At 35.5% G+C, this 15,825-nt stretch overlaps 1 protein-coding gene across 1 annotated transcript in view; it reads right to left on the bottom strand.

Moving 5' to 3' along the window:
• The window catches only part of LOC121417285 (serine/arginine repetitive matrix protein 2-like), a 37,446-nt gene that overhangs the window by 18,804 nt on the left and 2,817 nt on the right, over positions 1 to 15,825 (bottom strand). The window contains exons 3-11 of the mRNA XM_041610930.1: positions 15,019 to 15,129; positions 13,914 to 14,061; positions 10,233 to 10,355; positions 8,438 to 8,584; positions 4,783 to 4,869; positions 3,732 to 3,785; positions 2,741 to 2,933; positions 2,417 to 2,444; positions 981 to 1,076 (exon numbers count right to left, since the gene is read on the bottom strand). Of these exons, the coding sequence (XP_041466864.1) occupies positions 981 to 1,076; positions 2,417 to 2,444; positions 2,741 to 2,933; positions 3,732 to 3,785; positions 4,783 to 4,869; positions 8,438 to 8,584; positions 10,233 to 10,355; positions 13,914 to 14,061; positions 15,019 to 15,129 (987 nt within the window). The remainder of the gene's footprint in view (positions 1 to 980; positions 1,077 to 2,416; positions 2,445 to 2,740; positions 2,934 to 3,731; positions 3,786 to 4,782; positions 4,870 to 8,437; positions 8,585 to 10,232; positions 10,356 to 13,913; positions 14,062 to 15,018; positions 15,130 to 15,825) is intronic.

Below are 15,825 nucleotides of genomic sequence, written 5' to 3'. Positions count from 1 at the left end.
GCATAATGCTGTGAATTTCGTCAAAATAAGATAAACACAAAAAAGGTTATGGATTATTATTAAAGTTTTGCTAATTTTCACGAAACAGTTAATGCACACAACATGGGCAATATGCAAATGAGAGAATCAAGGATGACACACAGTTGTGCACAAAAGGTTTCAATAAAAGCAATTCCCAATTGTTCAAAGAGGGATCCAATTTTTGTTTCACATAATAACTAGTTATCAGACAAAATGGTGAGTGGACAAATTGGCAATAGAGACCATTTGGATAATGAATGAACTGATGGTATACCAAATATTAAATTCTAATAACTTTCTAGTAATATCATACTTCCTAGATTGAATTGCTATTCGCAGTGAATACACATTTATTTCTCATTAATAATTGCCACAAAAAGTACTACTTTCAATTGTGCATGTATATAACTACTTAATTTACTATTTATTTCTTGATTCAAATGTTTAATTGTATTATTTATTTTATCTTGTACATTGTAACCACTGTAATTCAGTCTTTGGACTGCGAGAATGGATATTTTTAATAAAATCCTTCAATCAATCAAATAATAGTAAATTAAGAGGCTTTTTATAGGAGGAGATTATAATTTGTTTAACAAATTTTCGGCATTACTCCTATTTGTTTAAGATCAGTATGCTCGATCTGTAATGAAAATCATAAGATCAGTATGCTCGATCTGTATGAAAATCATAAATCATAAGTCAGAAAAAATTGGAACCAGTGGGATTCGAACCTGCCATCTACTGCTTTCCGGGCAGCGACTCAACCACCAGGCTATTCTGGTTCACGGTTAAGCCACGATGAACTGGAATTCAAATACCCTCGATCCTCTTCTTTCTGACTCATTACTATTCAAATCAAATAATAGTAGACGAGCTGGCAATTGGACGACTTGGCATTGGACGAATTGGCATTAGACGAATTGGCATTAGACGAAATGAAAATAAACCTTGAATACCTGTATCAAGGAAGGTTGAGTGTCTTCTACCTGGTTCAAGACATTCTTCAAGGCATTGGCTACCATCAGGCTCGCGTAGGGGCTGACCTCACTTGCCTAGTAAGAGCAACGAAAAAAAAATTGACGGTTAATATTTGTTTGGGAAGTTGGTGTTTCACAAAAACTTGAGTGCAGACCTGTCAACCTCTGGGAATGACAAATTGTATTCTATGATTAAAAAAAAGCAACAACTGTATTTCATAATAAAATGCGTGGCGCGCACGCTCGTCGCGGCGCTCAAGCTGCATGCAAGCTGAAATGCGCACTGCTCTTGCAGATGAAAACAAACAAACATTGAAACATGAATATATCTCACCCTGGTTTTAACAAAATGATTGAAAAAAAAAAAGTTACCTGACATTACATTGATCCAATAACAATATTTGTGTATGTTTTGTGAAATATTAACAATATTTGACCTGAATGTGTACTGCGTTGCCATATTTATGTATCAGTATTTTAAAAATGTTTTGCCTGAATGTTTTAATGATTTATTTATTTTTCAAAAGGCAGTCAATAAATATGCAACAAGAAACTATAATGATCTATACTTGCCAAAGTACAAATATGATTTTTCTCGTTCCATTATTAATCATAGAGGACCTATTATTTGGAATAATTTGAAATCAGAACAGAAATCTTATCAGTCAATGTCTCTTTTTAAAAGACAATACAAATCATATCTTATTAATCAATCGTTCATTAAATAGACTTTCAGTTGCCTGTTTTTTTTGCCCTTTTGTATTTGGTGTATACTTTATTTATTTATTGTTATGTTATGTTCGGGGACTAGCCTTGATAGGCCTTTGGCCTTTGCTGGTCCCCTGCATCCGGTACTTGTATGTTGTGCTTTCATTTGTTGTAATTGTTATCTCTAAAATTGTATTTTGCTTTTTTATCCCTTTGCCTCTTTATAATACTTGTAAATATTGTTTTATCATGTTAAATGTATGATTTTATCTTGGATGCAATAAAAGGCCATATCGGCCAATCAATCAATTAAAAAAAATAGAGACATATAGAGATGATTTTTCTCAATAAATTATGATTTTGCAAAAAAATATATATATAGAAAAATATTTTTTACAAAATCGTACTGTTACAAGAAAAAACTTACTGTCGTATTTTGGTTGCAAAAACGTACTAAATACGCCCAAAACGTAGTGGTTAGCAGCTCTGTGAGAGTGCCTTACAGTCATGCTTAAATGCTGATGCGCACAAGATATGTAAAATGACATTATTATTCATGAACTTTTTCTTATTCGCTGTTTGTATAAATAGAAATGCAACAGATAATTTGGAAAGTCATGCAGATTCTTTTCTGCAAAATAAATCATGTGATTTTATATGGAAGAAAGTTGTTTCAGTATTGGGTACCCTTTTAACAAGATACTTACATCAATGTAGACATCAGGACTACCAGACCTATAAAAAGGCAAAAAACAAACAAAAATAGAAATTACAATTTCAATGAATCACAAAAGGTTATAAAAAATCAATAGCAAGTGGTAAGAAAGGAATCGAACAGTTTCACATCAAAACGAGGAAAGAAAAAAATATTTTAAGTGTTTTACTTAAGCAAAATACTGAGTAAAACACCAATATTCTGTCACTATCGAATTGAATGTTGGCCCGGGGATCGCTGGAAAAGCAAATTTGAACTGGGCAAAGTGGGAAAATAAAATGTCATTATCATCAATAATCAATTAACATTTCATCACCTCTCTGATGGAGCTCTATCCTTCTGTCCATCCGTCTTCCATGTGCCATCGTTTCCCTCTTCCCATTCCACGTCATCGAACTCTGGATCGGCCTTCAGCTCCTTAAAGACGCCAGAGACGAGTTGCCTGGCAACCACTGTGAAGGAGTCCAGGACTTCTGGCATAGATACAGGGGCATCCCCCATAGACTCCACTAGGATATTATGGAGAAATTTAAGCATTTCATGATAGTAATAGCTACATTTATATAGCGCTTAATACATTGGTTTCTAAGTGCTTTACATTGTAGTTATTATTACCCCGGTCATAGGATCCATCACTGTTCCACACATACACCGTCTCCACTCCCTGGTGAGTATCCTGGCCAGGCAACCATATCGATGCACACATCCTAATCTAATCACATTGACGTTCACATCCTACCAGGTACCCATTTAACACCTGGGTGGAGAGTGATAAACGTGGGTAAGTACCTTGCCAAAGGACAATAGCACCGAGTGGGGTTCAAACCCTCAACCCTTGGTTTAAGAGTCAAGTGACCTAACCACTACACCACAACATTTTCACAAATGCTGCATCAACGTTCATTATAAATTTCTCATTCTACAGATTAATGATTAATCCTTAATATTCCTCCCGTATTGTGATGTCACTCTTTCACATTCATTTAGTGAGACTGGGTGACATCATCATCAACACCAACACCATCGTATCCCAGCCATCATCTTAATCAATGTATCAGTGCGTTCTTCATTATTATAATCATCATTATCATCATCACCACCATCATCACAATCAATGTATCACAATCAATATCATCATCATCATCATCACCATCATTATCATCATCAATGCCATCATAATTATCTTCTTCATCATCATCGTCGTCATCACCATCATCAAGACTTTGCCTGTAGTCCCAAACTCGTAACTCTTCCATAATGGTCATCATCACCGTCATCAACATCATCATTATGAACATATCACCTACCTGAAGTCGGAGGCTCAAACTCCTCCAATATGGTCACAATTTCCTTGGAAAACTCTAAAAAGATGATAAAATAACCCCACAAAAATATGAAAAAGAAGATAGAAACTACCATATAATATTTGCTTGCATGATCATACAGACATACATGTATGTGTATATGTCATCCAAAAAATGGAATAAATTAAATAAATGAAGTGAATGAATGAACAAATGGAGAGGGAAAAATTCACCAATTGGGCAATTCTATATTGAAATCATTTATTTATGTTTTTCTAGTTGGTTGAAATACTCTCAAATTGCTCTGACTTGAGCAGCTCATTCAGTGAGGTAGCGACGTAAAAGAAAAACAAATATGGGTCTCACATTTAAAAAAGTGGATAATTGCAAGGTTATATTGTTCAATTACAAAATGAATATAAGGTGAAGAAAAATGATTAGGAATCATCAAAGATAACTAGACAAAGGAATAGCATCAAAGGAATCATAAAGATAAACATATAGACATGAATAAAATGATAGAAATAATAAAGAAATAGCAAGAGAAGCAAATATGAATACAAATAAAAATATAACATCCCCCCAGTCCACCTCAGAATTTTTTTTATTTAAATCAATCGAGAAAATTCAAACAAGCATAATGCTGAAAATTTCATCGAAATCGGATGTAAAATAAGAAAGTTAAGTTTCGCTTAGTTTTCACAAAATATTTATATGCACAATTTAGTCACATGCATGAGAGAATTGATGATGGCCCTCAGTCTATTTCTTTTTGTTTTTTATTGTTTGAATTAAACAATATTTCAATTTTTACAGATTTGACAGTAAGAACCAACTTGACTGAACCATAAAATGTTCAACAATGGTAATTCCACATGCTCAGGGAGTATTGAAAATTTGTTGCTCTCCTGCGTGCGAGATGATGTATATACAAGAAAATGTCGATGTGTGCGACCCGCGGGTGACCTGCAGGTAGCATAATCAGTCATCATCAAGTCACCCACAAGGCTTGCACGGAACAATGTGATAGGGTATTAAATGATCAATGTGTTACCTGAAGATTTAACAGAAGGTAAAGAGGATGTTTCATAGATGACCATAGAGGGTGGGGCACTGCGACGTTTGTCTATTCCTGATTCATCTGAAAACGATCACAAAATGAAAATGTTAAAGCTGCAATCACAATTATATAGATGGTGGTAGACAGTCTTCATACTGCCATAAGCCGTGCGTATTTAGGCTGCGTTTATGCGACCTCGACCCAGAATCATGATTTGAATCACAATTTGAATCATGATTCAAAACAGCAGCATGAATCACGATCCGACAGAATCAGCGTTTATACGACCATCTTTCTAACGCTGTTTCTCCCTGAATTCGGGCCGATCCAGTGCGCATCACAGTGCGCAGTTTGACCCAGGAAGTATAGGTCAACATTTTCGCACGTGTTTCTAACTTCACGTCGGCTGCTAGATTTTTGCTGCCGCCGGAGCTAACGAGCAAACGTTTGTGCAAGTGCAACGCTTACTCGGCTTCCGAAAAATAAATCTTTTACTTCCAGAATTCCGTGTATTGTACATGTACCTCATATTGTTTTTGATCGGGAACCAGAAAGGGTCATTATCCTCCCTCCCACCTCCCGATCGATTTTTCTTGTCTATGATGGTCCTGTACTGGGCACGAATTCTGTTAATTTTGTCTCGACAGGCGGTGCCACATCTCCGTTGAAATCCCTCCCTCGCAAGCGCCGCTGAAAGGGATCGTCTTATTTCTGTGAATCCCGGTAAGGGATGCTTGTGCTTCAGGCTGAGCCCAAAGCACAAGGAGAGCCCTGAGTTAATTCATCGTCGATCAGTCCAATTTGTGCCTTTGGAAGTTAAAGAAATGATTGATGAAAACAATGAAATATACAAATGACGCTACAGTACAACTCCGGGGGTACAATCAGTGGCGTAGACAGGTCCTTAGACCTGGGGGGATGATCCCTACTAGCTGGGTCATATATATATATATATATATATATATATATATATATATATATGTATAAATATATATATATAGAATATATATATATATATATATGTATATGTATAAATGTATAAATTATATATACAAATTATATATTTATATATATATATAAATATATATATATATATAATTGATATATAAATATAAAGAATGAAGGAGATAACGTACTCGATAAAAACAAAATATCATGGGCCAAAGCAGACGAGTTAAAGATAACAAAATAACACGATCTGCCTCATGGATTATCACTTTGCTTTCAGCAATAAACAGGGCATCCAGTAATAAACTTCCTTGCACATTTTTCATGGCAGTAATCTTTTGTTTGATTAATGACAATGAGTAAAGATGATCATAAGAGAAATGTCATTTGTCGGATGTCTAGTTATCATCTTGGTCATGACAGTCCTGCTAAACATGATCTAGAATAACTAGTATTCCTTATTTTACTAGTATAGTCAATGATAGTAGTATACTCTTTTAAAAGTAGCGATATTGTTAATGATCAAACGAATGAATCAACAACTAAACAACTAAAGGAATAAACAAATAAACAGCCAAATAACTAAAAAAATATCAATTACAATTATAGTAATAGGGGTAAAATAAAAAAAGCTCAACATTATATTTCTTATCCACGTGCAGATATGCGGACACTAAAATGATAAGCACACTCTGTTTAAAATTACCATGATTACAAAGGCTTGATTGAATTAAGTATGGAAATGAAATAAACCTCACCGGGTTGTCGGAAGTAAACTGTATAGATAATTTTTATCGCGTAAATGCGCGAGATGATTATGTTTTTTGTCAAAGGTCCGACAATGAACACGCTGAGGGTCGAGTTAGGCTTGTTCTGTGATCTTAGACCATAAATTAATCTTATCTTTGGATTGATTCAATCTGCCTTCGTGAATTAAGGCATGTCTATATATTGGATGATTCTACCTTCTTTGAAAAGTGCAAAGTACTCTGAAAAAATTAATGAAATAGTTCACTCTTTAAGGAGTGAATATATGAAAGAGTGAATATTGAGTGAAAAAAACCTCGGATATCACTGAGGCCATCCAAAATTTGCACTTTCATTCCAAAATCATTCATTTACTAATTCGCTCCTTAGAGACTGAAAATTTTCACCTTTCCTTTGCAAAGTAGGGGTTGAGGACATGGCCAGCAGGGAAAAGGGTCAGTGTATGTGTATAGGTAATTTCTTATTAATTCGTTTGAACAGTGTTCATGTGTTATGAAAGCAATTGCTCTGAAAGGGAGTGATTAAGCGACACTTTCTTAAATCTGTAATGAAATATTTTGAACTTATCTCCTTTGCAAATACATAATTATTATAAGGAAATGTACTTGGTGAAACTCTGAATAACGATCCTTAAATGTATATGACGACGCAAGACAGTTGTTATTACTTAAAACTTGCTCCGATACCTGCAAAGTTGTAAATATATATAAGATGATTGACTCTGAATAAAAGTCCAATTTTGATCATGTTTGTCATTGCTGTACGTTATGATTATTACTGCTATTATTATTGATTGATTTTAACTAGCATTCATTGCTTTATTACTGTATAGTTTTGCTTCTTCCCCCACAGAAACCTGGGGGGGATGATTGTACACACCATCCCCCCCACCTAAAATTCTGGGGGGGATGCATCCCCCCATCCCCCCCGCTATCTACGCCCCTGGGTACAATACACAGAATGATAATTCCTAAATGCTGGCAATACTGCTACACGAAAATTAACCTGCACGAAACACAGCGCGCGCCTTTGAGTCGAACCCGGAAGAAGCACGACACAATGACGTCATAGAATCATGATTCAAATCACGATATCGTTTATACGACCTTTTTCGTTCGTGATTCTACAGAAACGTCTTTCCAAACGCCCCTTTTTTCGTGTTTCATGTTTGTGATTCTAATCATGATTATATTCAATTTCGACTAAACGCAATCGTGATTCTGCAGAATCGTGATTTGAATCATGATTCTAATCATGATTCTAGGGTAAAAAAGTGTCGAATAAATGCACCCTTACATTACAATCATCATCATCATCACTATCACCATTACCATCATCATCACCATCACCACCATCATCACCATCATCCTCATCACCATCATCACCACCACCATCATCACCATCATTGTCATCATTATCATAATAATCATCATTATCATAATAACCATCATCATCATTATCATCATCATCACCATCATCATCCTCACCACCATCATCATCATCAACACCACCATCATTATCACAGTCATCACCATCATCACCATCATCATCATCATCATCATCATCATAACCACCACCATCATCACCACCACCATCATTATCACCATCATCACCATCATCACCATCACCACCATCATCATCGCTATCATTCTCATCATCATCATCACCATTACCAACATCATAATCATCATCGTTATTACCATCATCATCATCATCATCATCATCATCATCATCATCATCATCATCATCATCCTCATCATCATCATCATCATCACCATTACCAACATCATAATCATCATCGTTATTACCATCATCATCATCATCATCACACCATCATCATCATCATCATCACCATCATCATCATCATCATCCTCATCACCATCATCATCACCACCACCACCATCATCATCGTCATCATCATCATCACCCCCACCTGAATAGATGATTGGAGGAAGCTTATCAGTACTAGTGGTAGTGGAGCCCGCCTCCTCTTTCTCCTTGCAGAGTTTCTCTTTCACATTCCAAGTAGTCATGTTGGTAGTCAGCTTGGGATTGATTGGTGGGAACCTCCGCCTCCCGCCTAATGATAAGAATGATAAGAAAGAGTTACGATTGATCTAATCAACCACAACTATGGAAAGCCAGCAACGCCAACATCTATGATACATGTTTGTTCAATACATTTCCTACAGTAGATATGTGAAATATTGGAAACTGATTTTGGGATAACAGACTCTGCTTTGTCTTGGTTGCAGTCTTACCTTTCCGATAGGCAGCAACAAATATCAATTGGTGACATTACCTCAAAGAAATTTGATGTTAGATGGGGCATTCCCCAAGGGTCCAGGCTCGGACCTCTCCTTTTTTCCCTTTATTCTAGTAGGCTTTTTTCGGTTATCAAAGCATACTCTGAAAAAATATCTTGTCACTGTTATGCAGATGACACTCAATTATACATTTCCTTCAGCCCAGTCAGGGAACAAGAACAGTCCTGTGTTTTGTCTCTTGAACACTGTCTACAGGAACTTCGTAGATGGATGTTGAGCAGTAAGTTGAAACTCAATGATAGCAAAACTGAGTTTCTTATTATTGGAACACCTAGACAAGTGTCTAAACTAAATATAGATTGCATAACAGTTGGAAATACTGTAGTAAAGCAGACCATGGTTGCAAAAAACCTTGGTGTCTGGTTTGACTCGCAGCTAAACATGGAAACCCACATATCCAAAACATGCAAAACTGCCTTTTATCATCTCTACAACTTACGTCATATCCGAAAATATTTAAGCAGCACATGTATTGATACACTGGTCCATGCATTTGTAACAAGCAAGTTGGATTATTGTAATGGACTACTTTTTGGCTTACCAGATTCTCAGATAAACAAATTACAGCGTGTTCAAAATGCATGTGCCAGACTCATTTGTAATTCGCCAAAATTTTCCCATGTAAGGCCCCTACTCATCCATCTACATTGGCTTCCAGTACGTCAGCGAATCAAATTCAAAATAATGCTCCTAACATATAAGATACTACATGACATGGCCCCCACCTATCTCAGTGAACTCCTTAAATTAAAATCACCCACCCAGTCTTACAGGCTTCGTAGTTCCCATGACACAATGCTCCTCAGTCTCCCAACATGTAAAACAAAGATCACACTAGGTGACCGTGCCTTTATCAGTGCTGCACCCAAACTCTGGAATAGTCTCCCTTCCTCAATAAGAAATGCATCCTCTGTCAACTTATTTAAAACCAAACTGAAATCCCACCTCTTTCAAGATAGTTTTTAATAAGAAGTCACTTTTTCATGTTCTTGATTATGTATTTTGTAGAAATAATTAATCTTTACTTATTTTTCTTCGATTAATTTAGTGAACTAAATTTTTGCGTATCCTGTTAATAATTGTTTTTCTGCTTATCTGTTATGTATTGTAATGCGCAGTTGAGTATATCCAAATAGAAATTGCGCAATATAAATTTACAATTATTATTATTATTAGTAGATCAGCTGTGTATTCATGCATTCATTGCTCTCTTAAAAATTTGCCGTGCTCCTCTTTGTTTACAAATGACACTGCAAATTTCCTGAAGAAAAATAGTATGATGTTGATGGACTTCCATATATTTGAGGGTGATCGGAGCAATCGTAATTCTTCTTAAGTCAGGGCCCTGAAGTACATGTATGGTATCACCAATTTTCCATTATTTTGCATTTTCATACTTACGTTTTGGTCCTGCGGTGTATTTACGGCACAAGTCCTCGACCTTCTTCTCAAGTCGCTCAGCAACGAAGACCTCCTTTCGTAAGGCCGACTTTTGTCTATATTCTCTAATACGGGTGAGATTATCTGTGAACAGGAAAACAACATGACTTGTTGTTCTTTATCATAGCACCCTACATGGGAATTGTTTTGAAATTGAAATTGAAATGGTTTATTCAGAAATCTTCATCGCAGCCAAAGGCTGAATTGCGAAATTCTGTACAAGGTAAAATACAAAATATATACAATAACAATTGCTATAACAAAATGACATATAAAAGTAATGAAATAAATAAATGTTATATGTTGTAAATTAAGAAAGGAGAAGATTAGAATAATTTTATACATGGGATAACAGTAATATTGGATAGTTGTAACCACAATATGATTCTGTGGGGATAAAGTCAGTCATTCATAAGCTTGCATGAATAAAATAAGAAAGAAATTATTAACAAATGATATTTCTTTAAAGAATTGAATATGAAATGTAACTGAGCCAGAATAAGGGGGAAAATGAAAAAAATGTTGATGAGGTTGGTAAAACTGATTAAAGGACTTCTGTCAATGAGTTAAGTAGTATTGGGGATACAACATTTGCTCCTGCGACATTAGGGAGTTTTCAATTTGCACGTCGACTAGTGGACTGCGACGAAAGTACGTCATAATAGTCTGCTTTGTGTTGATGGTATACAAAGTCAGTCGAGCACATGATTGGAAGACACTGAGCATGTGCAAGCCATTCCTGACACGTCAACTTCATGATGACGACCGTGGATTTTGCTCAGATCACGCTCGTTCGAAATGTAGATAACGAGCAATAAAATCCTTGCCCATTGATTGAAGCCACGTGGTGATTTACTCCAGCGGTTCTGTATACCATAAACATAAAGCAGACTATTATGACGCACTTTCGTCGTAGTCCACTAGTCGACGTGCAAAATCGAAAACTTGCTATTTGCTCCGGTCCTAATATTTCAGAGGGCATAGCATTAGAGTTGTGATTAATAGTTTTCGGGTCAGAGTAATGTTAAGACAAGGATTAGGGTTTATTTTGTGTTGGTTAGGTTTTATGTTTGGCTTAAAGTGCAGATTTTCCATCAAAGCAATTGTCGCCGGAGCAAATGTCATGGAACCAGCTGAATCAACTTATGGCCTGTGCACAGTAGAGAATGTTGCACGATAAAATAGTGACAATTAACTAATCTTGTCTTCTATTTGAATTCATCTCTTACTTTGTATTCAATTATTCTGTCATCAAAAAATGTATTTCTCTATCTATTCAATATTTTATCTTTTTACTTAATACTCAATCCTTTATTCATTAATCATATGTTTATTTTTCATTTATCCATGATTTATATTTTATCTTATTTACCTATCTATTCAGTAGATTTCTTCTACATTCAGTACTATTGTGGGTTATTTTTTATCAATTTCGACAAATCTTCGCACGCACCACGAACCGTCCTCTCTACGCTCTTTGATGTGAAAGTTACTTTTGCAGAAAACACATTTAACGAAAAGTTTTTTTTTAAACCAGCAATAAGTGCACCTACAAGGAGAGCAAATTATTTACAAGTGTCTTCGTCAAAAAGTTCAGGTTCCAAAGTTTCATCCCATATCTTTATATTTTCTTGAAGTTAATTATTTACGCCACAGTGGGCAACGCAACAGAGAGGACGGTTCATGGATTAGATACAGTGCGCGTAACTTTCGCATCGCAGTGCGCAGAGAGGACGGTTCATGGTGCGTGCGACGAAATTATATATTATTTGAAAACTTAGAACGATCTTTATCAAAATCAATAAAAATCTCAAAATTAATTTTGGTGACTTAGCGCTTTGGGGGTGCAGGCGGCATCTCAGAACAAAATGTTAAAAGATGGGAGAGTTATTGCTACCCTGTTGGCAGACCTGTCAACCTCTGGGAATGAAAAATTGTATTCTGTGATAAAAAAAAGTGTATTTTCCCCCCCAAAAGTGTATTTATGCGTGGCGCTCAAGCTGCATGCAAACTAAAATGCGCACTGCTCTTGCAGATGAAAAAAAATCATTACTTAAACATGTGCATATCTCACCCAGGTTTTAATAAAATGATTAGAAAAAAAAAAGTTACTTGAAATTACAATGATCTAATAACCATATTTGTGTAAGTTTTATGAAATAGAGACATATAGAGATGATTTTTCTCAATAAGTTATGATTTATTAAAAAAAAAATAATTTTTACAAAAACATATTTTTTAAAGAAAAAACGTATTGCCATATTTTGGTTGCAAAAACGTACTGGTTGGCAGGTCTGTGTTTGGTGTTCAACGATTTAATGGATAGAGCTATGTCAATCTTGTGCTGCTCAGTGGCTGCCGTGCCCACGATCAACTGGGCAAACATAATTTTCAGAGGATTTCTGTTTCTGATTACTATCTCAAACAATAAAATATGAATATTTTTACTTTGTTTTATGGAATAAATAGTAACGATAATTTAGCCTTATATAGCGCTTTACCTTGTAGAAAATTTGAAATATACAAACAGAGAACTTAAGATTATATAATGAAAAAATTTAAAAACATCAAGGTCACTGCAAATGGAGCTATGTTGAATATGTCTTTTTCTTGCGAGATAAGTCTTTAGATTGGATCTGAACAATATGATATTGGGGATGCAACAAAGGGTACAGTATTTCAAAGATGTGTGCAAAGCTTGAAAAGGACCCATTACCCCAAAATTTAGTTTTTGCTTCCTTGAAAATTAAGAAATTTTTACTTTCAGTATGAAGGGACCTACTGGGAATGTGTGCCTGGATTAATTCAGAGAGATATTCTGGAGCTTGTACATGAAGAGATTTGATTGTTAGGATAATAATAATAATATAATAGTACTAATAGCAGTATATTTACCCAGGGTAGCCACTTCAGTTCCGAAAACTGTTCTCCCAGTGGGCCCTGCTATTATTATCCCGGCTTTAGCTGGGCTGCCTAGGCGCTCAAGCATTCAAGGAATTAATCCTGCCGGGTACTCATTCACCTCACCTGGGTCGAGTGCAGCACAGTGAGGATAAATTTATTGCTGAAGGAAAACACGCCATGACTAGGATTCGAACCCACGACCCTCTGTTTGAAAGGCAAGAGTCAGACCCACTAGACCATGACGCGCCCACGTTGCAGACGTTGAACTTTATGCAAAATTTTATGGGGAAGCAGGTACAATTGTTTAAAAGAAGGTATTATATGGTCGTGTTTTTTTTTAGTGAGGGAAACTAGACGTGCTGCCGAGTTTTGAAATCTCTTATGACCACCGCACACCTTACGACCCGACTACCATGCTATCTGCGATTCATGCCCGCGCTTTTTGCTTTTGCCATAGCAACTGAGAAAAATGCGCTTACTACTAAGTATGCCCGTTTTTTATCATATACGCGTAGTGCAACTCTGCTGTCTGATTGGCTGGAAGTTGGATTGAGCTTGCGATCCAGTCATAAGGATTCGACATGTCGAATCCTTCTGATTTTCCTTGCGACTTGTCTCTGACCCGGTCTACGACTCCCAAGCTGACAAGGGCTGGGACGTCACACCTCCCCTCACTCAGTCGCAAGCCAGTCGGGTCGTAAGGTGTGCGGTGGCCTTTATACAAAAGAGCATCATTACCTTCCTGTGTTTCCCATTGCTTAGCAACCATTTCCTCTCTCCTCAGCACTCTCTCTTGCATCTCCTCTTTCTTCTGGGCCTCTAGGAGTTTCTCTCTCATCATCCTCTTCGCCCGGGCGAGTTCCCGACGAGTCCATTGATCTTCCAACTGTAACGTCACGACGGGCAAAGAAAAATAATTTTTCATTCCCAGGAGCCACTTTTAAATTTGTAACATTGGACAAGCATCAACATGCAGTGAATAGGGATTACTCCCGAAGGCTTTCTTCGAAAAAAAAAAATTCCATGGCTATTTTGCTCATTTCTTTTTATAAGATTTTTCTCACTTTAATTTCTTCATTTCTTTAAATTCATTTTTTTAGATTTATTTCTTTATATTTATTGCTCTATATTTCTTTCTTTCTTTATTCATTTATTTATTCATATTTCTTTCTTTATTTATTCATTCATTCATTCATTCATTCATTCATTCATTCATTCATTCATTCATTCATTCATTCATTCATTCATTCATTCATTCATTCATTCATTCATTCATTTATTTATTTATTTATTTATTTATTTATTATTTATTTATTGATATATTTATACAATTAATTTGATTTTCATTTATTTATTTTTTTCTTAATTTGATTTATTCATCCATATATTTAGTTATTGATACATATATTTATTTAATTAATTAATTTATTTATTCATTTGTTTTTTAACCTATATAAATATACATATACATAAAAAACACATATATATATATATATATTTTCTTTGGGGGGGGGGGAATCCCCCAGAAACCCCTATGTAATTTTTCCCCTGTTCAGGGGAGTTTGTAAGAACAGTTTAATTCATTAATCTAGCTTTTAGTCCAATTAGTCCACTGATCTTCAACTTTGACATTCGCTTACATTGACCAGAAATCAGAAATGGTAACAAATAGAATTTTGAAGCCTCATATGAAAAGCCTGTATGCTTTGAATTGGCTACATAAGCATTCACATTCATCGCTGCATATTACCCTTTTTAAATTTCTAATTTTTTTCATGATGTGCTATGAATTTGAATTAAAAAAATCAATTGCTTCATTTTTTCCTTGATTATCTTGAATTACCTTTTTTTCCTTTTCCTCCTTCTCCTTTTCATGTTGAGCTTTTAGTTGCTCCTCTCGTCTGATCTCCTCCGACGTTCTTTTAGCTTTGATCATGTTCTTCTTTAATTGAGCCTGTTATGATCGAGAGCCAGGGTTGAAAAAAACAATTTTACATCTAAGTTGCATTCGCTTCAGTATCCAAACAGAGTATCTCGTATCAAGATATGAGAAAAATGTCGAGTAAAACAAGTAACTGTACACACTACACTTAGAAAGTACATCTGCACAGGTCATTGACTATCAAAATTTTCAGGACAAAGCTAGCTCTAGCTTTCAAAATACAAACGCAACTCAAAAACAAAGTTTTATTTTGTAGAAATAGGAACAAAGAGTACTTGTACATGGTACTGCACATATTGCAGGCGCGGATCAAGCCGGATAAAGACACAGTACCATTTTATGGGCCACATTGTTTTTGCACCACAGTCTGCCTCTCAAAACTAATTTGTATAATCCGTCTGAATCAACGTCTGTACATATACTTCAACAAAAAAAAAGGCTTTGAGTAACTTGTGGATACAAGGTATTTTTGAGGCTTGGTGTGTTATTAAATATTAAACACGACACTATCATACGTATGTGTAAATCAATACTGCAAGGGTTGATGAAGATTTATTTTTATTTATTTTTATTTCAATGTAACTTCAATCTTTTGATTTTTTTTTATATAGCTCATGACCAATACATTCATCAAATTGTTAAAAAGATAATGAAAAATACATTATATCTAATCATCACAACCATCACCGCCATTATGACCCTCAACAT

This window comes from Lytechinus variegatus, chromosome 6 (genome assembly GCF_018143015.1).
Source record: "Lytechinus variegatus isolate NC3 chromosome 6, Lvar_3.0, whole genome shotgun sequence".
Classification (NCBI taxonomy): Eukaryota; Metazoa; Echinodermata; class Echinoidea; order Temnopleuroida; family Toxopneustidae; genus Lytechinus; species Lytechinus variegatus.
This window is presented reverse-complemented; position numbering and strand designations above follow the sequence as displayed.